Source organism: Tenrec ecaudatus, chromosome 13 (genome assembly GCF_050624435.1).
Source record: "Tenrec ecaudatus isolate mTenEca1 chromosome 13, mTenEca1.hap1, whole genome shotgun sequence".
In the NCBI taxonomy this organism is placed as follows: Eukaryota; Metazoa; Chordata; class Mammalia; order Afrosoricida; family Tenrecidae; genus Tenrec; species Tenrec ecaudatus.
Window position 1 is genome coordinate 19739569 of NC_134542.1, and position 22497 is coordinate 19762065.

Here is a 22497-nt window from a genome sequence, read left to right on the forward strand (position 1 = left end):
TTGTATAAAGCATATCCGTACATTCTTTGCCCTAATCATTTTTAAAGCATTTGCTCTCCACTTAAGCCCTCTACATCAGGTCCTCTTTTTTTCCCTCTCCCTCCCCGCTCCCCCCTCCTCTTAACAACTTTTTTAAGTCCCCTTATATGGTCACTGTATTGAAACAAGGATACCTGTTATCGGTGGTGGGATTCAAATATTCCCTAATGACTGTTTTAAATATATTTTTAAATGACATACTGAATGGTAGCTTATTGTTCCATGCAGTCAATACTTAAACAAAATCATAAAATGACATCCAAAGCTGCCTTATAAGAGTTTTAAAATAATTTTTAAAAAATAGTTTAAAATTGAAGAATACCCCCAAAAAACTGTTATTTACGAAATTTCTAACTGCTTCTTGATTGGCATCATATTTTGGGCTGCTATCTGAGCATCATCGGCTGGATGGTTTCTCCTTCACCATCTTTTCCCTGGAGGAGCAGGAGCCCATCCTTTCCAGGGAGGCTAATTCGACAACAGTCATTGTGTTTGCTATCGTAGAAAAGCTAGGGGACTTCTCTTCTTTGCATGTACTATGTCCACCTTTGGAACACTCCTTCCCGCTTCTGCTGAACTTAGGGCAATTGTTCTGACCATACTTTCAGCTCTTTGAACTGGTTCAGTGCTCGCACCGTTCACTCCTACTATCTCGTGGGAATGTGGAGAGTGACCCAAAGCTGAAACGAACGACAGCGTGCCAGCCTGCAACGCTCCCGCTTTACCTGAAATGCTTGCTTGCTGAAGTCATGACTACAAATGTAGTCCTTCATCAAAAATACAGCGAGTTTTATGAAATTAATAAATATTTTTAATTTAAATGTTTTACTAGGGGCTCATGAAATTAAATATTACAAGCTTTATTTTATTTTTTTACAAGCATTTTCTGTCTAGTTTTTTTAACCTATGGATGAAATGAACATTACTACACGCGCCAAAAAAGCCAAACCCACTGCCGATGGGTTGATGCCATGCTGACTCACAGCGAGCCTGTAGGACAGGGTAGAACTGCCCCTGTGGGTTTCCGAGATGGTCATTGTTTCCAGGAGTAGAAAGCCCCGGCTTCCTCCCGAGGAGCAGCTGGGGGTTTCGAGCTGCTGACCTTGAGGATTGCAGCCCAAACATTGCACAGGTGAACATTAGGGAAGAGTAAGGAATGTAAAGGTGTGGTTTCCACAGCCCCCAGCTGGGCGTGAACCCTGATTACAAGCACCACGTTGATGACTAGCTCACCGAACTCAACAACCACAAAATTTGGGTAGGGGTTTGGCCGAACTGGTCTGAACCAGCGGAATCCCACGGGTGCAGCTGCTGGGTGGCTTCACCTACTAAGAGCGAGAGGATGAAAGACTTTGGAAATGGCTGAGGTTATTAAACGACGAGGAAGTGCTTTGAGGTTTTAATGATTTACTCTCTGGTCGCTGCTCGTTCTTATCACAGGGACATCAGTTATTCAGTTAAAAGCCACCAAGCAAACCAGGAGGAGAAGTCATAACAGGAAAGTGTCCCAACCTCACAGGGTCAGAGTCCTCCCTCCAAGTGCTTTCGACTTCCTGACACACGGTCTGGCCCACCACCAGGGCTCAGTAAACGGCCACGAGGCTGCTAACTGCAAAGACCGTAATGCAAACACTCCTTTCTTCCCTCCAGAAGTCCCCTCAGCGCGATGTCCTTAAACTATGGGTCCCGCTCTGTGAAGACCAGAGCAAGCCAAGAGGTGTCACTAATCCCCACAGCCACACCTTCCTACCTATCTTCAGCGCCTCCACTGGAAATGAACCTAAGACTATCCTGGACGATCCCAGATTCTCATTCACTCTGAATGCCTGTTGAAGGGGCCTCTTTAAGAATTCATGCTGAAGGCCAAGTCTACTTGCAGTTACTGAAGACAGTGGGGACTTGCGATCCTGTGAATTGTTTAATATGGCTCTTCCAGTCACAATCTTTGGAACTCCTGCCAAATGGCTGTCTGGTTAAGAGAAGGAGCGGGGAGATGCTGACAGACTACGATTCAGTTGTGAAGTCTTGTTAACTAGGCTCATTGTTACTGTAAAAGCTAGGAACTCTAATACAGCCAACAGTTACTTTTGCCATCCTGCTGTGTGTACAATGAGCTATCCCAGAAGCAGGAAGGAGGAATCTTGCTATTTAGCAAGAAAGGAGAACCAGGAGTGGAGTACATCCTTTGGATCCAGAGATCCCTGCACACGGAATCGCCCTGATCCAGCAGACTGAAAGCTGTAGTGGCTGACGAATGGTGGCAGCAGAACCACGAGGCAGGGCATGTGACAGTGGACAGTGTGGTGGACAGCCCAGCCCACAAAGCAAACGGGGGAGCTAGGTTTGGTGACCACGGAGCTAGAGCTAAGTGCCGCTGGACTGAGGTTCTGATGGAGTGGTGTGTCCTCTAGGCATTGATTGGGCAACTTTGAAAGCTTTGAAATGTTTCTGAGCAGGGCACAGATCAAGGGACCATGACGGAGAGGCCAAGGACGAGAGAGGCCTACCTTCTGCATGGCTGATAAGAGGCTGTCCTGTCACAATAATTGTATCCTGTTAAACTATTTGTAACCTGTGAACATCCTTAATAAACCCCACTATCACGAGTATGGTCTGGGTTCCGTGGGGCCACTGCAATGAATTTCAAGCCTAGCGGAAGAGTCGAGTGCTGTGGGAGGGACCACTGCTGTCAGAATTGGTAAAAAGTTTAGAGGGTATGGTAGTTACAGAATCTGTTCTCAATTTGAGACTTAAGAGTAAAGGGGTGGAGTTCAGCCAGTCAACCAGGTCGCAGCTTGATGACCTCATTGGTAGGTGCTAAGGAGATAAATAACTCTCTGGAGGGGGGACACTCCCTCCCTCCCTGTGAGACATTCCTGTTGAGAAGACACATGGAGCTACACTAGAGCCTTGGAGCTGGAGGAGCCACATGGAGACCCCTGCCAGCACTGAGATGCTTCCTCCACCCCTGGATCCACAAGACTTGTCACCCACTGGCCTGTGATCTTTCTTCCTGCATTTCAGTGTCATTGCATGTGCTGTGTGAGTCTGAAGAAGAATTTATGGACTGGTAATGGACGTATGGGCTAATATCAGATTTATGAGCTTGATCTGGACTGGGATGTTTTCTTAATGTACAATTGCTCTTTGATATAAACTTCCCTCTTATACACATATGAGCGTCTATGAATTTGTTTCTCTAGTCAACCCAGACTAACACAGAGGATGAAGGCATGTCTGTCTCCTAGGGATTGGCCGTGGCCAGTGCTGCAGGGGAGCCTGATTCTCCTTCCCCCTTGTGAAGGAACTTAGAGGAAGCAGATATAGGGAACAAGATACCTCGATGGGCTTCACCGAGGGGGAAGGTGGCACTTTCTCTTGGGTCTTTATCTCGGTCTTCTTCACATTTGCTTCCACCTGCGAGGCCTCAGGTGTTTCTGTGCGGAAGGTAGATCAGACCTTCATCAACTGGCATTTCCTCCACTGTCAGAACGGCTCCCACCCCAAAAAGGGGAGTGGGTAAACAAAACAACCCCCCCCACCCTTTTATCTCTTCGGTTCCTGATACTCAACACAGGATTTGCACCAGAACCGGTTTCAGTGGGATTTGTTCCAAGAACAAATGAATGCCAGAGCTGGAAGAGCCCCCAGGGATCCAAGTTGTCATTTTATATGTGAGCCCACCGAGCCCCACCTCTCACAACCACATGATCATTTGGCAAAAGATTCAAGCCTAGAACCCAGGTGTCCCGATCCCTATGCAGCCTTTCTCCCAGGAGCTACAGAAGGAGGCCAATCCCATCCCCCTCCACCCCTACCCCTGCCCCAGCCAAGCGGAGAGCCCATATTTTACAAGATTCCCCCCAAGCAGCTTATGTCCAGTGTTTTGCAGGCATCCTGGTTGCTCTGTGGGGTAATCTTTCGGCTGCTAATCACAAGGTTGGCAGTTGAGACTCACCAGCTACTCCTTGAAGAGGAGGCTGTCTGCTCCCATCCAGAGTGAGCATCTCTGAAACCCACAGGGGCAGTTCTACTCTGTCCTACAGGGTCGCTCTCAGTTGGGATAGACTCAGTGGCATTCAAGAGTTATCTAACGTGGTAAATTTATTGTAGCAAACATTTATTTCGGGGCATACATTTAAAAAAATATATAGCTGGCATTTAGAATAAGAATTTAAATCAGCCATTAACATTACATTTACATGAGAAGGAGAGGGGGCTGTGCCCACAAATCTTTATAGGGTTCACAGAGCATCTGTGGGTTTACCTCCATGGCATGTATCTCCATGAATGTGGTGGAGCACATGGGGACAAGGTTATGGAAACTCTGTAGGTGTAACCACACACCTGGAGGGAATGAGGCACTGGGGCCAGAGGCTCAGGACCATGGTCTCAGGGGAACTCCAAGCCCCATTGACCTAACGTAGTCCACAAAGACAAAGTTCTATCTTGGTGGCTATTGACTAGGGGCTTACAAGTCTCAGGTGGAAATAGTCTCAGGTGGCATCTCAGGTGGAAATAGTCTCTTTTGCATCCAGAGGAAACAAGAGGGATGAGGCTCCAGAGTCACACGGGGAAGCAATGAGTTCAGTGGACTAACGGGCCAGGCACACATCCATCTCCACAACCCTGTAACCAAAAGAACGAGATGGTACCTGCCTACCACGGCCAACTGCCCTGAAAGGGTCACCTTAGTAGGTGTGGATAGAGTGGGAGATCAATGTAGAAGGAGACTCAGCGTCACAGAAGAGACCAGGCTGACTGGTGAGAGTGTGGCTGAGTTGGTCTGAGGAAAGACACCCAACTACCCCAGAGGGGACAGTAGGTGCCCCAGAGCACCACAGAGGACAAGCCCAATAGCACAGAATCTCCTCCCCATCCAGGGTCCTGCTGCCTGTCTGAGAGGCGCCGGGAGTGTCAGAGGGGGGCTGTAGAGGACAGATTTGCCCCTCCTGGGAGCCCAGGCTGGTGCCTCTCGGTGTGCTGGAAACAGTGCTGGAAGAGTGGGCAGAGGTTCCACTTTCTGGTCCGTCTGAGGAGCTGATTAGCTCTGCATCTTAAAAACCAGTCAGCCCCTCCCTTGCTGCCTCGGTTCTCTGTTGTGCACAGAGGGCGTGGCCATGGGTACTGTTCTGACAGCTCTTTGATGCGTGTTCCTCTTAGCAGCCAGCCGAGGGCGCCAGACCCTCGGGAGCGAGCCTGAGACACCCCCTCGGAGCCTCCCGTGGAGGGCAGAAGAGGCCAGGGTGAGGTCGGAAAACCACCCTGCAGCTGTTGCCCCAAGCAGGGCTATACCAGAGCAAGGCTGGAGAAGACGGCTCCATCCTGGCACCTACCAGTCACTGGAATAGAACAGGGGAACACTGCACGGCTTAACATGACGAAAGGAGCGTATCAGGTTGTGTCCTTTCCCCAGGCTCAGTCCACTGGGATGCTATGCCAATAATCTGAAAAGGTGCGCACTATGGGGAAGAAGTCGGCCCTGGGACTGAACACAGGCTCGCTGACAACCTGCAATATGCAGATGCCGCAACCTCACCACCGAGAGGACTGGAAGCACTTGCCGAGGAAGGTCAAGGACGGCAGAAGTAACATTGTGATAAATGAGGGAAAAGGAAAATCGTCAAGGATTTCATCTTGCTCGTGTCCATGATCAATGCTCATGGAAGTAGCAGTCAAGAGACCAGACGATGTATTTGCATTGGGTAAATTTACTGCACAAGAGCTCTTTAAAATATTGAAGAACAAGAATATCACTTTGGGTTTCTTTGTGTGTGTGTGTGTGTGTGTGTGTATGTTTTTTAAATTAATTATTTTATTGGGGGCTCTTACAAATCTTGTAACAATTCATCATTCAATCATATTAAGCACACTTGTACATATGTTGCCATCAACATTTCTAAAGTAATTTCTTTCTACTTAAGCCCTTGGTATCAGCTCCTCTTTTTTTCCCCCACCCTCCTATCCTCGTGAATTCTTGATCAATGATGTATTACTATTGTTATTTCGTGTCTTACACTGTTGTCTCCTTTCACCCACCTTTCTGTTATTTGCGCCCCTGGAGAGGGGCTATATATCCAATCTTGTGATGGGTTCCCTCTTTCTCCTCCTTCCATCTTCCCCTCCCCCCATCTCCCTATCCTCATGATATCGCTACTCCCACTACTGTTCCTGAAGGATTTATCTGTCCTGATTTCCATGTGTCAAGAGCGTTTCTTTGTACCAATATGTGTTCTCCAGTCTGGCCGGATTTGTAAGGTAGAACTGAGTCACAGTCATGGGGGGGTTGGGAGGAAGCATTTGGGAAATATAGGAATGATGTGTGTTTTGTCAGTGCTGTACTGCGTCCTGCTTGAATCGAAGGCTACCATTTTGAAGACAAAGATGCACCTGACCCAAGCCATGGTATTTTCAATAGCTTCATGTGTGTGTGAAAATTGGACACTGAATAAGGAAGAGCCGAGAAAAATGGACACATTTGCACTATGGTGTTGGCCAAATTGTGAATTGGGTGGGGTTTACATTCCAGATCAGTGTTTTTGCATTCATCATTTTAAACAACTTATGAAACCTCCCAGTAGCCTGTTCTGTCTGCCCGCCTTTCTCTCCACCCCCTGAAGAACACCCTTTTCCCCTCACCACAGGTAACAGCTACTTGCCCTCTGCTTCCCCTGTCCATCCTTCCTCAGAGGGCTTCCTTGATCGCAATCTTGATGGGCACAGACTGCCAGGGTTCTCTGAGGTGGTGCTTCTGGGGAGGTTTGAATGGCCAACTCTTAGGTTAGCCGTCTTAGTGCAAACCATTTGGGCCACACATGGAAACCAAGGCTCGGGGACATGCGCGCCTTCGCTGAAAGCTGCACAGCTAGTGCGGGGAGGTCTCTCGGTTGGGCAGAGTAGGGACTCTGTAGAGACCCCATGGAATAAAGCCACACTGTCCACCAAGTTCCTCTGTAGGCTCTGGGCAGGCGAGGGCTACTTAGGATGGATGCTACCGGGGAGCTCTGTGGGAGACGAGGACTTGGCTCTGGCATTTGAGCTTGCGCAGTCCTGCTGGTGGGCTGGGGTCTTCTGGAAGGGGCCCCTGTTCAAGAGGGAGAGGAGAAGCGTGAGAGGGAGGAGGAGGATGGAACCCTGAGGCCAAGTCACCTTTTGTAAGGAAATCGGCTGGTGAGGTGATGGAGGAAGCTAGAACCCCACGGGAGAGGAGAGGCTGCTCTTGACGTTGTGTGGTTGTAACCCTGTGCTCTCTCGGCTGCTCTGCTGAGGTGAGGCTCGTGTGCCTTCAGAGTGGATCCGGGCCTGGATGGGGCAGTGAGGGAGAGGTAACCAGTGGCTGGGTGAATGCGGTTAGGGGTGGCCAATCCTCTGGTCACCAGGAGGGTGTGAGAAAGAAGGAGATGGCAGCTGCATGGAAACAGAGGGAGAAGCATCTAGAAGCAGCACGGGAACACCAAGGGTGGCCCTCCGCTGCCAGAAACCAGGAGAGAGGCCTTCTCAGCTCCAGAGCTGTGAGAAAATAAATGCCTCTTCTTCGATGCCACCCACCTTGTGATACTGTGCTACGGCCTCCCCAGTACAGGAAGACAGTGGATATAGCTAGAGTTACATAGCTGTCCTCATAGCTGCAGCCATGGCCGCACACACACAGACACGTTGATACAGCTAGCTTACGTTGTGTGCAACTTAGGGAGAGAGGAGCGCAGGCATATCAGACAACTGCAGATATGGAGTTGTAGTTCTATCTTCAAAATCCATTCCATCCTCCCTTAGACCGCCACGTAGGGGGGAAATGCCCCAGATTCGAGAACGATTCCTAATTAGTCTCTCCAAACATGATACTCTCCTAAGCATGAGGATTAGACTCTAGGAGAGCTTTCAGTTCTGTTTCCGCTAATAAGAAGCAAAGATCATTTTTCTATAAACTTTTGGAAGGCATTTGCTTCTCTTGGGAAAAAAAAGAAGTTTTCTCCATTGTCCCAAAGCAGAGCTCTCCTCTGAAATCTTTTGTAAGCCCAAATGGTTCAAAAATGCAGGAGTAATCCCCATTCATTCATATGCTGCCAGCCTGGCCACCTCAAGAAATGAAATCAACATCATCCTGTTAGCCCCTCCATATATTTTGATCCCCCTCATCCATTCCCTCTCCCTGTTTCTGGCCAGAGAGAGAAAGAGGGAGAGAAAGAGACAGAGAGAAAGAGACAAACCCTGGACAAGATGCACTGACAGTGTTTGCCGTGCTGGGCTCAAACATAAGAACCATTGTGAGACACACCAGGCGGAGTTCCATTCTGTTGTGCTCAGGGTCAGTGTGAGCTGGAACTGACTCGAAGGTCCCTATCAACCATAACAGCATGGGCTTCCAGGAGAACAAGCAAAGCTGTCTTGGAAGAAGTACAGGCAGAATGCCCCTTAGAAGTGAGGAGGGCATGATAGTGTCTCAAGTTCGTCGGGCATGTTCTCAGGAAAGACCAGTCCCTGGGGAAGGATATTATGCTGGGTACAGAGGAGAGCTGGGGCAAAGGAAGGAGGCCCTTGAGGAGATGGGCTGGCACAGTGACTGCAGCAATGAGCTCAGACATAGCAACAATTGTGAGGATGGCGCGGGATCAGGCTGCGTTTCATCCCCTCGACACGGGGTTACTATAGACTGGGACTGACTCACAGCAATGATAAAAACAAGTGCCAAACCGCACAGAGACTCCTAGCCCAGCCAAGGGGATGCAAAGCCTAACTGTCACGTGTGGGACACTCTTTGAAGTGCCCCCACACCAAAATAATCTCCCAACTGATAGCCAATCACACATACAACCCCAAAGGACACCATGTTACATGTAGCAGTCACAGACACAGGTCAAAGCAATGGTGGCTTGAGGCTGAGATGGGGCGTGTAGCTCCCAAGGGTACCGATCTCGCTGCTCGGGGTGCACGCTGCCTCTTTTATTCCATCGAAGTCAGGTCCCTCTGTGGATTTCTGTCAGTGAATGAAATCGGGTACTAATGTAGGTCTTTCATAAAAGCAAAGTAAATGTTGGAAAACGGGGAGAGGGGGAGGTGGGGGGTACACCTGTACAAGTAAAGGCGGTCTCTTCCTCTGAGTGTGGCTGACAGGGATCAGGGGCCCAGAGCATCACGGTCCTTCAATATTTGAAACTGGCCCCAGAGTTGCACAGAGCTGAGAGTCAAGGGGACCCATTCCAGAGGCCCTGCAGTAAACCAGCCGTATGCCCAGCCTGCCCCCGGATGTTCTATTATGGGAACCCAAAAATGCCCATTTTGCTGAAATCCACTCGAATGGTGGTTTCTGTGACACATAGCTGAGATAATGCTAATGGATACATGCAGCCTTCTGAACAAGTCCACCTCAGTTCATTCATGGTCTCCCACCTCCCTGGGCATCGTCTGAGTTCCCAATGACTTACCTACGGCTGGGGCGGGGCCTGAGGAGGAGGCTTCTGACCCTTCCGTCATGATGTGTTCGCACTGCTGTAGCCTCCTCCCCACACACCATCTTTAGGGAGGCCTCCTTCATCAAATGGACCCGTTCCAAACCTTCCTTTATTTCTTCCCCCACCCCAAAATCTCTCCTCCCCATGACACCCTATTGGCTTCCCCTTGTTGCTTGCTAATATGTGCCGTACTTTGTCTTTGGAAAATGTCGTGGCCAGAACATGGCTCCAGCAGCCTTTGAAGGTGTCTGGGCCTTCTGAGGTTTTGTTGGCTCCGGGATCAGCTAGAATCCTTTCAGTTACAGGTGAGAGAAGATCCAATGCGAACCTCATTAAGCCAGACAAGAACCTCTTGGTTTGTGTAACGGAAAACACCCAGTGAGAGGGCTAGGCGCTGGGTCTCGATGAATGTTGGACAACGCAGTCTCTCTCATCCCCTGCCGGCTCCTTTGCCCTCTGTGGACTTCATTCTGAGGTAGGTCCTTCATTGACTCTCTTCAGGGCACTCTGTCCAATTTCCACACTTACCTCCTCTTAGCTCTGCATTCAAGGGCAAGATTCCTCCCAGGGGACCCAGCAGAAGTACTGGATTTACAACTTACTGGGCCAATTCTGTTCATCCCCTTCCCACCTGTGGGGCCCGGGGGAATTGGTAAAATTTGAATCCAAGGCATCCTATCGGGGGCCCACAGTTGCCCCCTCCCAAATCGCATGCTCTGAGATTGGGGAAGTGCCAAGAAGGGGTACACGGACACTCGGTCGACCAGACAGACTATCGTCCGTCTGCTATCATTCCCCAACAGCGCGCAGGACAAGGCCGTGAGGGTTCCTGAGGCAGGCCACACGGCACTAGCGAGGTGCTAATTCTGACGCGTCCTGGGGACACTGGCACAGGCGCTGCTCCGTTTCAGCCCCAGAGACAAGGCGATGCTGCAGGGCTGAGTGAGTGGCACTAACCACGCGTTCGAACCGAACTCAACAACCCTCTTTGAGATTGAACAGTCTTAGGGTCTCAGCCAGGCAGGCAACTCCCGTGGCCTCCTCAAGCTGGTCTTCTTCCTCTGCTATGAAAATGACATTGTACAGCATCCTGGACCCCATGTCCTGACGGAGCAGCTCTCCAGAGAGGGCGGCTGTAAAAATGGTGTGCGGATCCCCCAACTATCATGATCCCAATTCTACCTTGCAAACCTGGTTAGACCAAAGGATGCAGAGGTACAGTTGGGATCTGCAAACACAGGGAATCTACGACAGATGAACCCCTCAGGACCAATGGTGAGAGTGGCGATACCGGGAGGGAAGGGAGGGTAGAAAGGGGGAACCGATCATGGGGATCTACAAATAACCTCCTCTCTAGGGGATGGGCAACAGGAAAGTGGGTGAAGGGAGACGCCCGGCAGTGTAAGATAAGATAAAATAATAATTTATAAATTATTAAGGGTTCATGAGGGAGGGGGGAGAGGGGCGGGAGGGGGAGAGAAAAAAGGGAAATGAGGAGCTGATTCCAGGAACCCAAGTGGAAGGCGAATTTTGAGAATGATGAGGGCAATTAATGTTTAAGTGTGCTTTACACAATTGATGTATGTGTGGATTGTGATAAGAGTTGTATGAGCCCCAATAAAATGATTTTTTTAAATGGTGTGCGGAGGCATCTGCCTACCTCTAATGTCACAAATTACAAGACCACGGAGAGGAAGGCCACATAATAGTCATTCATCAAACTGCAGCAGCCAAATGCATCCTCAGGTCAGGGCCCAGGGTCCCTATAACACCCAGTTCTGCAAGCGAGCCAAGAAGCAGAGTTTCAGAAAAATACGATGCCATGACCAGAGGCCAAACCAATCACCAAGGAGTATTTATGAGGGGTTTCCTCCCCCAAAAAAGCAGAATTTATTTTTTTCAAAGACATGTATTTAAATTTTTTTACAAAACAATCTTATCATTGTCTATTGATGCCTTTTTTAAAATTAAAAGATCATTTTATTGGGTGCTCTTACAGCTCTTATAACAATCCATACATCGATTGTATCAAGCATATTTGTGTATATGTTGCCACCATTATTTCTGGACATTTATTTTCTAGTGAGCCCTTGGTATCAGCTCATCTTTTTTCCCTCTCTCCCCCCTGCACCCTTGTGACTCCTTGATAAATGATGAATTATTATTATTTTCATATCTTACACTGACCGCTGTCTCCCTTCCCCAACAATTTCTGTCATTTGCCCCCATAGAGGGGGTCATGGTTATGTGTCAATCATTGCAATCAGTTCCCCATTTCTCCTCTCCTCTCCCCACCTTCCCCTACCCTTCTGGTATCACTACTCCCATTCCTTTCCTGGATTCCGAGTGTCGTGAGCTCTTAACTGTACCTGTGCACATGCTCCGGTCTAGCCCGCGGTGAAAGGCAGGACTGGGGTCATGATAGTGGGAGGTGAGGAAGCTTCAAGGAACCAAAGGAATCTTATGTGTTTCTTCTGTGCTTTACTGACATTGATGCCTTCTTGATGTGAGATTACTTTTTGATAGAAAGCTCTTGAGGTAGTTAGTTTATTGTGCCAACCTGGCCGATAAACACACGTGGGGTTAATTGAAGGGTGGCGGGATAAATGGCTGAGTGAGTCTCGACTTTCCAGTTCTTGGGTCTCTTGCTTTGTGATGGTCCGACCAGGGTGCAGCTGCCTTAGCCAGTTCCCTGCTTCAGGTGACAAGGCTCACTTCCAGCAAGACATCCCCAAGGAGAAGCCGCATGGACCTACCCCGATGCACGGAAGCCCCATGGACCTACCCCTGGGTGCTGGAGCGGTCGTGTGGAGACCCCTGCCAGCACTGAGATGCTTACACGTTTACTGATTTGGCTGTCCTCCTGCAGTCAGTCGGCGTCAAAGTGTGTGTTTTGTCAGATGGAGGAGGACTTTGTGCATTGGTGTCGGACATGTGGGTTAATGTTAGACTTGTGGGCTTGGGCAGCACTGGATTGGGATGTTTTCTTGATGTGCGCTTACCCTTTACATAAAACTCTCTCTTATACATGAGTTTCTGTGGATTTGCTTCTCTAAAGTACCCAGATTAACACACTCTTTTTTTATACATATCTGAGTGTCACTGGGTTGATCTCTCTAGATAACGCAGCCTGACACAGTGACTCTCCACAAACATCTTCCTCTTGTCATCCCAGGAGCTTTCCAGCCAGCACAAGAGGCCAAGGCAAGGGGGTCTCAAGGCTCTGGTAAGGTCAGACCTGGGACTTCCTCGGGTCGCTTCTACTTCCCCCCCGTCAGTCCGAATGTGATCATCAGGCCATAATTAGCAGCGAGGAAGGCCGGAATGTTTGTGAGGGCCAGGTGACGGTACTACTGGGGGAGAAAGAAACACGTAGATAGATAGGCGGAGGGGCCGCTGCCAGGCTCTTCCACGGGTGTTTTTTTAAAAATCGTTATATTGGGCTCTTACAGGACTTCTAACATTCTAAACATCGGTTGTATCAAACATATTTGTACACATGTTGCCATCATCGTTTCCAAAACAGTGTCTACCTGAGCCCTTGGCATCAGCTCTGCTTTTCTCCCCTCCCTCCCCTGCCCTCTCACCCTCCTGAATCCTATTGTTATTATTGTTATTATTTCGAATCTTACACTGTCTGTTGTCTCCCTTCACCACAGGCTCAGGGCAGCAGCCTTCTTCCCAGGTGGACGGCAGCACCTGCCTTTTAACCAGAGCCCTCTGAACCCCGGTCCACAGGTTTTCCAGGACATCCAGTGAGCACGGCTCATCATCCAGGGGCCCACAGCTGAACTGGAACTGAAAGCTATGCACACGGGAAATCGCTGTGTAAATGCCGCCCAGCCCGTGCTGAGCTTGCACACTGGACACACACGCTAAGGAGATCCGTGTGGGACCATCAGGGAGATGCTGGCCGTGCGGGGTGGAGGGGAAGGGCGGGGGACTGTGTACAGTGTGTTCTGTGCCTGGCTTGGCTATCAAGGCAGCTCAGAGCAGAGGGGTGAAGACTTTTCAGGCCCACGGCCTTGCATATCTCCTCTGAGCCCTTCCACCGTCTGAGGTTCCCCCTGAACAGTAGCTTGACAGGCTGCAGGGATCCCGGATGACTCGATGGGGCAGTGGGAAGGAGGTTGCACTCACCCCTGCTTTATGCTAGACACATGGGAAGGACAAAGTCTCCCCAGCTCTGCTTTCATCCACATCCCGAAGGTAGTCTGGGTGCCGTGAGGGATGATGGGAAAGGTAATCAATACATTCAGCAGGAAACCCAGGAATCCTTTCTGTCGTGTCCATACCCTGCAGGGACAGGGTCTGGGGTGGAAGAGGCTAGAAGGAGATGGGAAAGGGAGGGGCAGGGAGAAGGGACCTGGAGCAGCTGGTCAGCATTCCAGATTTGGACATTGACTCAAGCCCCAGGAATGCCAGGGGGGAGGCGGGCAGCCACCAGAGCTGGGCTAGGATCCCACTGGCTCCAGGACCGTAGGGCCAACACACGCAGCGGGAGGGTGTGGAAGGCTCCAGCACACCCGGACATTCCGCCCAACCACAGGTAGGAACAGGTGTCTCCGCTTGTGGAGAAAGGTGGGCCCTGAGTCCTCCAGGCTACCCCTCACCTTCAGGGTGATCTCCAGGGTGCCCGGGATTGACTTGAGAAGCCAGGGCTGGGCTGCTCCAGGGACCCTCAGAACGCCCTTGCCCTTCTCCTGGACACTCAAAGGAGTGTGTGAAGGATGAAAGTCAGGCCCAACCTGCCTCCTTGTGCCTGACAAAGATGACAGGCCCTGCGAGTGGAAACCTGGGACTCTGCGACCCCTCCTCCCAGCCCCAGGTCCCCACAATTCCCCAAGGGCTTCTCCTAGACAGAACCTCACCTGGCCTGTCCTCAAAGACCCAGGAGGCAGCTAAAAGCCAAGCATCAAGATCCCCTTCCTCCCCCCACCCACTTCCAACTCCCAGGCCACTGGGTTTGGGCAGCTGGGTGGATGGATCCCTCCCTCCCAGCAGCCTGACACCCAATCAGAGGGAAACAGATCTGGGCAGGCAGGGTGCCAGGCACTGGGCCCAGAATAGTGCTGCTCACCACAGGCTTGCACGCACTCGCTCTTCTGGGTCCTCTCTGGCTGCATGGAGCTGAGCTGGAGCAAGCACTGCACAGGGTACAGGGGTCCTGGGGGCGGGGGGCCCCCCCCGAGAGCTGGAACATCCAGGGCCCAGGATGAAAGCACACCAGGAGAGAGAGAGAGAGAGAGAGAGAGAGGTGTGTGTGTGTGTGTATGTGTGTGTGAGACGCTTGGATTCTCTGTGTATGTGGGTCTGTGTTTGCATATTTGTATATAGGTAGGTGAGCTTGCGTGGTTCTGCTTGTGTCCAGGAGTGGTGGGATCTGTGTATATGAGAGAGAGTGTGTGTGTGTGTGTGTATGTCTGTGTGTGTATAGGTGCGTGTGTGCCTATGTGTGTATTTATATGTGTGTATGTGTCTGGGTGTGTGTCTATGGCTAAATACGTATTTATATGTATGATTGTGTGTATGTGTCCGTCTATGTGTATTTATATATGTGTGTATGTGTGTGTGTCTTGGGGAGGGAAGGAGTTGTGTCTGGAGACCTTGGAGCATTTCCCCGCCCCATCAGACATTCTCCCCACAGACCTCATCCTGAAACAACTCTGGGAAGCTTGAGCATCAAGGTAGGTGGGTCTGCCCCTTCCCCATGGACCTAACCTCCCACCTCCCCTCACATCTCTGGGCCCCGTCTCCTGCCCCACCCCACCCCCACCAGCCAGCTTTCATTGCCTCTCTCTCCCTCACTGCCTCGCTCCTTTTTCCAGAAACCTGGAGTTTTAAGACATGGCCCCCAATCCTGACCTCACCGTTTACTAGCTGTGTGATATGTAGCAAATTGCTTAAAGTCTCTGCACTTCAGGTCGCTCCCTGGTTAAACAGCATGTCTCCCTGATGGGCTGCTCTGAGGGTTGAATGGGAAACATGGCAGAGAAAATCCCATTAGAAGCTAGTTGCAAATGTTAAATATTATGCATTTGTTGTGCGACCCCCACTATGGACCCAATTGATCCCTTTCTCCCTTCCAGACATGAGTTTCCTAGAGCCAGGAGAGAGTGCCTCATGGCCCTCACCGACCATGGCCACCAGATCAGACAGAACCCATGGGAAACAGGGGGCCAAGGCCTCGAGATGGACAAGGCAGGAGGCTGTGGAGGAAGGGGAGCCACCGGGCCAGGGGGAAGGTAAGGCCAAGACCAGTTCTGGGGAGGTGGGAGGTGGCCATGGGAACTTCAGATAGTGGGTCTGTCCACCCCACATGACTCAACCTTCATCTTGCAGGGGCTCCATATGGCCTACTCAGAAAGATAGCCCCGAGCCCATCTCTTGCTATGCGACTCTCTGAACCTCAGCTTTCTCACCTGTAAATGGGGCTCCTAGCAGCTGGGTGTCCCAAGTACTCTGGAAGATGAACTTCCTGATCTCCCTCCCCTTGCCACAGGTCCCCAGCCCAGGCCAGCTGCTGAGTCCTCTGGGCTAGAGGCCACATTCCTCAAGACCACACCCTTGGCCCAGGCTGCTCCCCTGGCCTGGGCGGGCACCCCACCAGCAGGCTGGGACTTCCCGCAGCCCGACTGTGCCATCTCAGCTGTGGGCTCCAGCACAGACGAGCTGGAGCTGAGCCTAGAGTTCCCCGTCACAGCAGCCGGGGAGTGGGAGCTGCAAGGCCTGGTGGATGAGAGGGCAGCCCCGTGCCCATCCCCAAAGGCCCTGCTGCCTCCACTGGGCTGGGATGCTGAGCTTCAGAAGCCTGGGGCCCAGGTGTACATGCACTTCATGCAGGAGCATACCTGCTACGATGCCATGGCCACCAGCTCCAAGCTGGTCATCTTCGACACCATGCTGGAGGTGAGCGACAGCTCTGCCCACCAAGCCAGTCTGCTCTCACAGCCCTGCCCTCACCACCACCAGGGGCCTGGGCACAGCCCCTTCCAGAGCTTCTTGCGAGCCTCATGGAGGCCAGTGGGAGGGGAGGGAGTTCCTGGTTAGCATTCCCTGGTCCTAACCCACTGCTCCCAGTGACTCCTGGCCTAGGTTAATCACGAGGTCCCTGTTTCAGAGCATTGCTGGGCAACCCACTGGAAACAGCAATGCTTTACAGACAGAGAGGTGAGGGCAAGACACGGCAGGGTCGCTCAGGACAAGGAGTGGGGGGGATTCTCAAAACAATAGGATGAGCTCAGGTCCTTGCTTTCCCACCGGACCAAGCTCTAAAAGGTCTTTGATTCTAGACTGGTCAGTGGGACAGCAGAACGGTGTTTCCCAAAGCCTCGTATGTGGACCGCCTACCAGACGGGGTGGGGCTCTCGTGGTGCACACACAAACCCTTAGCTCAGCCGCTTTGCACTTGTTTTCTTTTTTAAAATAATTTTATGGAGGCGCGTACAATTCTTATCACAATCCATCCATCCACCCATTGTTTGCACTTGTTTTCAAGCGTGATAGAAAAATACCACCAGCATGTTGCTTATTTTCGCTGAGGATGATGCTTCAAAGCGAGTCCATGTAAAGTTTATTGGGGGCACGGGGTGGAGGAAAGATAGTACAGATAATTGTGCCTGTAAGACTTAGATTAGCAAACCTTATTAAGTCCATACACATTCTAGCGTGGTGGTGTGACATCTCGAAGGGCCTGAGAGAGGGTCTCATGGAAGGGTCCCGGGTGGAGAGAGCAGGGAGATGGGCGGGTCCCCACTGACAGGCGGTGAGTGGGGAGAGGAAGGGCCATCTGGAGAGTTACCCCTCAACGCCCCCCTTCTCAGATCAAGAAGGCCTTCTTCGCCCTGGTGGCCAATGGAGTGAGGGCAGCACCTCTGTGGGACAGCAGGAAGCAGAGCTTTGTGGGTGAGCGGGGGCGTGGAGGTGGAGGTGGGGTGTGTGGGGAACAGGGAGGAGGGACGATGTCAGGCTTGGGCAGAGCCTCAGGCTGAGCTAAGTAAGGGTCTGTAGGAGGAAAGCCCATCCCAGGGCTTGGGGTGGCTAGCTGGGAGACACTGGGTCCCACGTCTAGAAGATGCAAAAGACCCCATTCATTAAAGGGCAGAAGAGCAAGAAGGTCACTTGAGCAGACCACGATGGCCTTGACCCAAGCCTTGGTACTTTGGATCACTGGACACACAAGCAAAGTTGGACAGGAAGTAAAGAGGACCTCAGAGGGAGTAATGCACTTGAGTGATGGTGTTGATGGGAACATTGGCTTTGCCACGGACTGCCAGAACCAGCCTATCTGACCTGGAAGAAGTACAGCCAGAGTGCTCCTTAGAAGTGATATATCTGGCAAGGCCTGTCTCATGTACTCTGGACATGTTATCCGAAGGAGGGACCAGACCCTGGGAAAGAGCATCCTGCTCGGTCAAGTTGAAGGTCATCGAAAAAGAGGAAGACCCTCACTGAGATGGACTGCCATTGTGGCTGCAATAATGGGCTGAAGTAGAACAACCATTGTGAGGACGGCTGGGCGAGCAGTGCCTTGTACTGGGGGTCAGTCCTGACACGTCCGCTTGTCTCTCTCCGAAAGGCGCCATGCTGAGCCTCCCCTCCCCTCCCCCACTTCCCTCTTGTAGGCATGCTGACCATCACGGACTTCATCTTGGTGCTGCACCGATACTACAGGTCCCCTCTGGTGAGTATGGGCTGGGAGTGCTGGGGCACCCCGAGGGCCAGGCAGGGCAGGGAGGGGAGTCTGTATGCCTGGGCCCTGCCCTGCAAGCTCATGTCTGACTTTCTGGAGGTCTCTCCATGTCTCCAGGTCCAGATCTATGAGATTGAAGAACATAAGATCGAGACCTGGAGGGGTGAGCAGGAAAGGGGCTTGAGGGGGCTGGGGTGAGGGTGGGACCAAGGACCCAGTAGAAGGGCCTTGTAGTCTCCTGGAGGGAGCTGGGAGGTTGCCTGGGAGTCGTGGACCCGTGACTGAGGGTGGAAATGGGGAACATGGACCGGGGAGGGGAGGTGGGCCTGATCCTGCTTTTCCCCTGCAGAGATTTACCTGCAAGGCTGCTTCAAGCCCCTGGTCTCCATCTCGCCCAATGACAGGTAGTCCCTGCTGCCCCACCCCCACCCCTTCCAGCCCTGCACCGCCCCCTTCCCAGCCTCTCTCTTCTGGGACATCAGGGCTTCTTCTTTGGGCAGTGGCCAAGGTATCTCTCCCCACGCTGTCCCCCTCCCTCAGCCTGTTCGAGGCCGTGTATGCCCTCATCAAGAACAGGATTCACCGCCTACCCGTCCTGGACCCGACTTCCGGCGCTGTGCTTCACATCCTCACCCACAAGCGGCTGCTGAAGTTCCTGCACATCTTTGTGAGCAGGGGAGGGGACCCCGGGAGTGTGGGGGCGCCCTGGGGGGCTGAAAGCAGGGCGCTGATGGCCCCTTCCCCTCAACTCCGCCCAGGGCGCCCTGCTGCCCCAGCCCTCCTTCCTCGCCCGCACCATCCAAGAGCTGGGCATCGGCACATTCCGCGACTTGGCTGTGGTGCAGGAAACGGCGCCCGTCCTGACCGCGCTGGACATCTTTGTGGACCGGCGTGTGTCTGCGCTGCCCGTGGTCAACGAAACTGGTACCACTGCCCAGAGAGTCCTGAACCAGGCTGGGGGCGCAGCAAGGGAGGGGTTGGTGGAACGAGGCTTTGGGGGCATGGACTTACAAGGCAACTTCCCAGCGTTCCGGCCGATGGTTAAGGTCAGAGCTGCTAACCCACGGGTGAGTGGTACACCAAGATGACACAAGAGAAAAGGCCTGGCGGTCAGCTGCCAAGGCTATCACGATCCAGGAAACCCCACGGAGCAGGCAGTTCAGTCTGTCTTCTAGGGTCAGTATGCTTGTGGCAAGACATAGACATTTATTCATGTCTCTTTAACTGTCTTTGAATCTTGAAGGGTACCCCCCCTCCCTTCTCTTGTCCATGCCATCGAGGAGTTGAGAAAGCAGGTCAGTTGGCCTAGAGAGTGTCCCAGCTCCAAGTCCTGGACCTGTTCCTTGAGCAGATACAATAAGGGCCCGATTCAGGCCACACAGTCAGGGACCGTCCTGCAGCACGCTGGAGATGATGCTGGTGAGGGGAGGGGTAGCTGATGCCTCTGTTATAAAGCCAGACACCTGGGCGGAGCCGAGTGCAGGGTGCGGATGTGAGCCTCTTCCCTCTCCCCTGCAGGTCTGGTCGTGGGCCTCTACTCCCGCTTTGACGTGATCGTAAGTGTGGGGATGGAGGGGCATGCAGGCCGCTTGTGAGGGTGCTTTGGGCTATCTGTAGGGTGGGAGACCCAGTGTCGGGGTGAGATCTGTGTCAAGGGGCTAGGGGGTCGCTAAGAGGTCTCTTCTTTCTTGCTCTGTAGCACCTAGCAGCCCAGAAAACCTACAACCACCTGGACATGAGTGTGGGCGAGGCCCTGAGGATGAGGACGCTGTGTCTGGAAGGAGTCCTTTCCTGCCAGCCTCACGAGACCCTGGGGGAAGTCATCGACAGGATTGCCCGGGAGCAGGTACCCCGAGCCCAGCACCCCTCCATGTAGGCCCCCAGCACACATGGCTCAGCCCTGCTTGGGAGTGACACGGGTCACCCCTTGTACATCAGGGACCTGCCCTGCCCTCCCATTTCATGCACAATCTCTTGGTGTCTGGTAGCTGGGCCTGTCCAGGAGGCCCTCAGTTAAGGGCCACACCCAGCTGGCTGATCATCTCCAGAGGGGTCACAGCCACCGTCCATTGGTTCTCAGGGCACATGTTCTTGCCCCCTCACTTACACCTACGCCACATTGTCACCCCTCATTCTTTTGTTTTCAGTGTTTCGTTTTAATTTTTTGGTGAAAACACACACAGGAAAATCCACTCCCAGCCAACGATTTCTAGGCACCATGTTCCATGACATTGGCTACGTTCTTCCCCTCATGTCACATCATCGTTCTCGTTACTCCTGTCCTACCTGTTGCCCTCCCTTTCCCTGAAACGCCCTACCCGCCAACCTTGTCTGCGCCTGGAAATCGCTCTTGTCCATTTGGTCCTCATATAGAATGTTTTCTCGGTTGTTGTTTTTGTTTTGAAAGACATAGTACTCCAGTGTGACAAGTCTCCCCCTGATTCTTGGTGCCAATCTCCTTAACTGCCATGGTTCTGCAGCTCTGCCCCCTAACTGGCCCCCTGTGGATCCACAGGTACACCGGCTGGTGCTAGTGGATGAGACCCAGCATCTCCTGGGCGTGATCTCTCTCTCTGACATCCTTCAGGCACTGGTGCTCAGCCCTGCTGGCATTGATGCCCTTGGTGCCTAAGAATATCGGAGTCCTCACTACAGGCCACCTTCCACACCTGGAAGTCAATGGAAGCAGTTGGGGGACTTGACCTTCAGCTGCTTTCCCCCAACCCCCTTTGATGGTTCAGCTCTGGTTCAGGTAGGCTCTCACCTGGGCCATTGGCCTCGGCACCAGCCCTTGGTCTTGGGCTCCCAGGTCTCAGATTGGGGCGCTCTGAGGATGACAGTGACCCAGCCGATAGCTGAGCAGCCGCATGGAGGCCGTAGTGTAAGGACTCACTGGGGTCCTGTTTTGAACTAAGGCTACAAAGGCCCTCCTACTAGGGGTGGGCAGAGGCTGGGGTCAAGGTGAGGGTAGCAGTGTGGTGGCAGATCAGCTGGGAAGATTTGCCTGCTCCCTCGCATTCAATTCTCATCTGCTTGGAATTCCGCTGGAAGAAAGCAAATAATAAACCTTTGTTGAATGGAATTTCCATTCTCGGTAAGAACTAAGGCTTAAACCATCAGTACCCTGGGGAGGCGGGGAGGTATTCCACTAAAGAAATGCTCATCCATAAATTCTACATGAGCTCAGACATCTTCCAGATGGCCCATTTGCTATGAATTCTGCAAGGGTAGAGCATAAATTCTGTCTACTTGGCAGTGGATGGTAAGACCGGGGGCCCCCTCTGAAGGGTCACCTTCTTCCCTTCTCTTTTCCTCACAGGCTTCTCCAGCCTTCCCTAATTGCCCATGCCCTGTTTTTGCTCCCAGAAGCCCTTGGGAATGCCCAGTGCATCATGGGATGATGACACTAAAGAAAACAGCCGAGTTAAGCCTGGTGGTCCTTGAAGCAGGGGCACTGGGATTGCCTCAGGGCCATCTTTTTAAGGTGACCAGACATCCCGCTTTTGGCGGGACAGTCCCGATTTTTAACAAAATTTTCCCGCATTCCGCAGTGTTTTTAAAAAGTCCCGATTTGGGGAAAGAATGCATGACAAGCTAGGGTAGACGGTTTTCGGCTGCCATGTGGCTATTTCGCCAGGATATGAGTTTTCTCAATGGTGTCCCGCTGGTGTCCCGCTTTACCGATGTTAAAATTTGGTCACCTTATCTTTGCTCCGTGCCCATCCCCAATCCCTTTCCATCCACTTGGGTTGTGGCTGACTGGGCCCAGCCCACAGGTTTAGTCAAAGGCTCTGGATCCCTTGACTTCGGGCTGACCACTAGTGGCCCCAGCTCCTGGGGGCCCCAGGTGCCCTTCCCCCATGGACTGGGCTCTTAGTGCTGCTCACCACTCCTCTACTCTCCCAGCCCCCTCCCCACCCCCTCTCCATGGAGCTTCTAAAAAGGGGGATTCTTAGTGCTGCCTGCTTGAGGGGGGTGGAGGTGGGGAAGGGTCTCCCTCCAATCTGACACAAAAAGCTTCGGCTTGAACAGGAGTCTCAGTGCCCAGTAATGACCTTTTATACAGATCTCTGAGAATGAACCACCCCCAGACATCAACAAAGAAAGAAAACACAGCAGTCCATCCACTTGGATAGCGTAGCTTTCACTTAGGAAATAGGGTGGTCCTTTGCCCTGAGCTTGTGGTAAGATCCCTGCGCTTTCTGAATTCAAAGGAAAAGCTGTACCGGGCACGCACTGCAGGTGGCAGCAGCGTTCTCTTCCGCGGGTAGCGTTCTTCCACTCAATTAGGTTTTCCTTGTTTCCATACCAGAAAAC

General features: G+C 52.1%; 1 protein-coding gene across 1 annotated transcript; it reads left to right on the forward strand.

Annotated features, from left to right (window-relative positions):
• Positions 1-15579: 15579 nt before the first annotated feature.
• PRKAG3 (protein kinase AMP-activated non-catalytic subunit gamma 3) lies at positions 15580-20913 on the forward strand. Its single transcript, XM_075529050.1, has 11 exons — positions 15580-15733; positions 15991-16397; positions 17312-17393; positions 18113-18171; positions 18298-18343; positions 18530-18584; positions 18721-18847; positions 18939-19104; positions 19699-19736; positions 19880-20026; positions 20696-20913. Exons 1-11 carry the CDS (start codon positions 15580-15582, stop codon positions 20810-20812), a joined length of 1398 nt encoding a protein of 465 aa, XP_075385165.1. The 3' UTR covers positions 20813-20913.
• The last annotated feature ends 1584 nt before the right edge of the window (positions 20914-22497 follow it).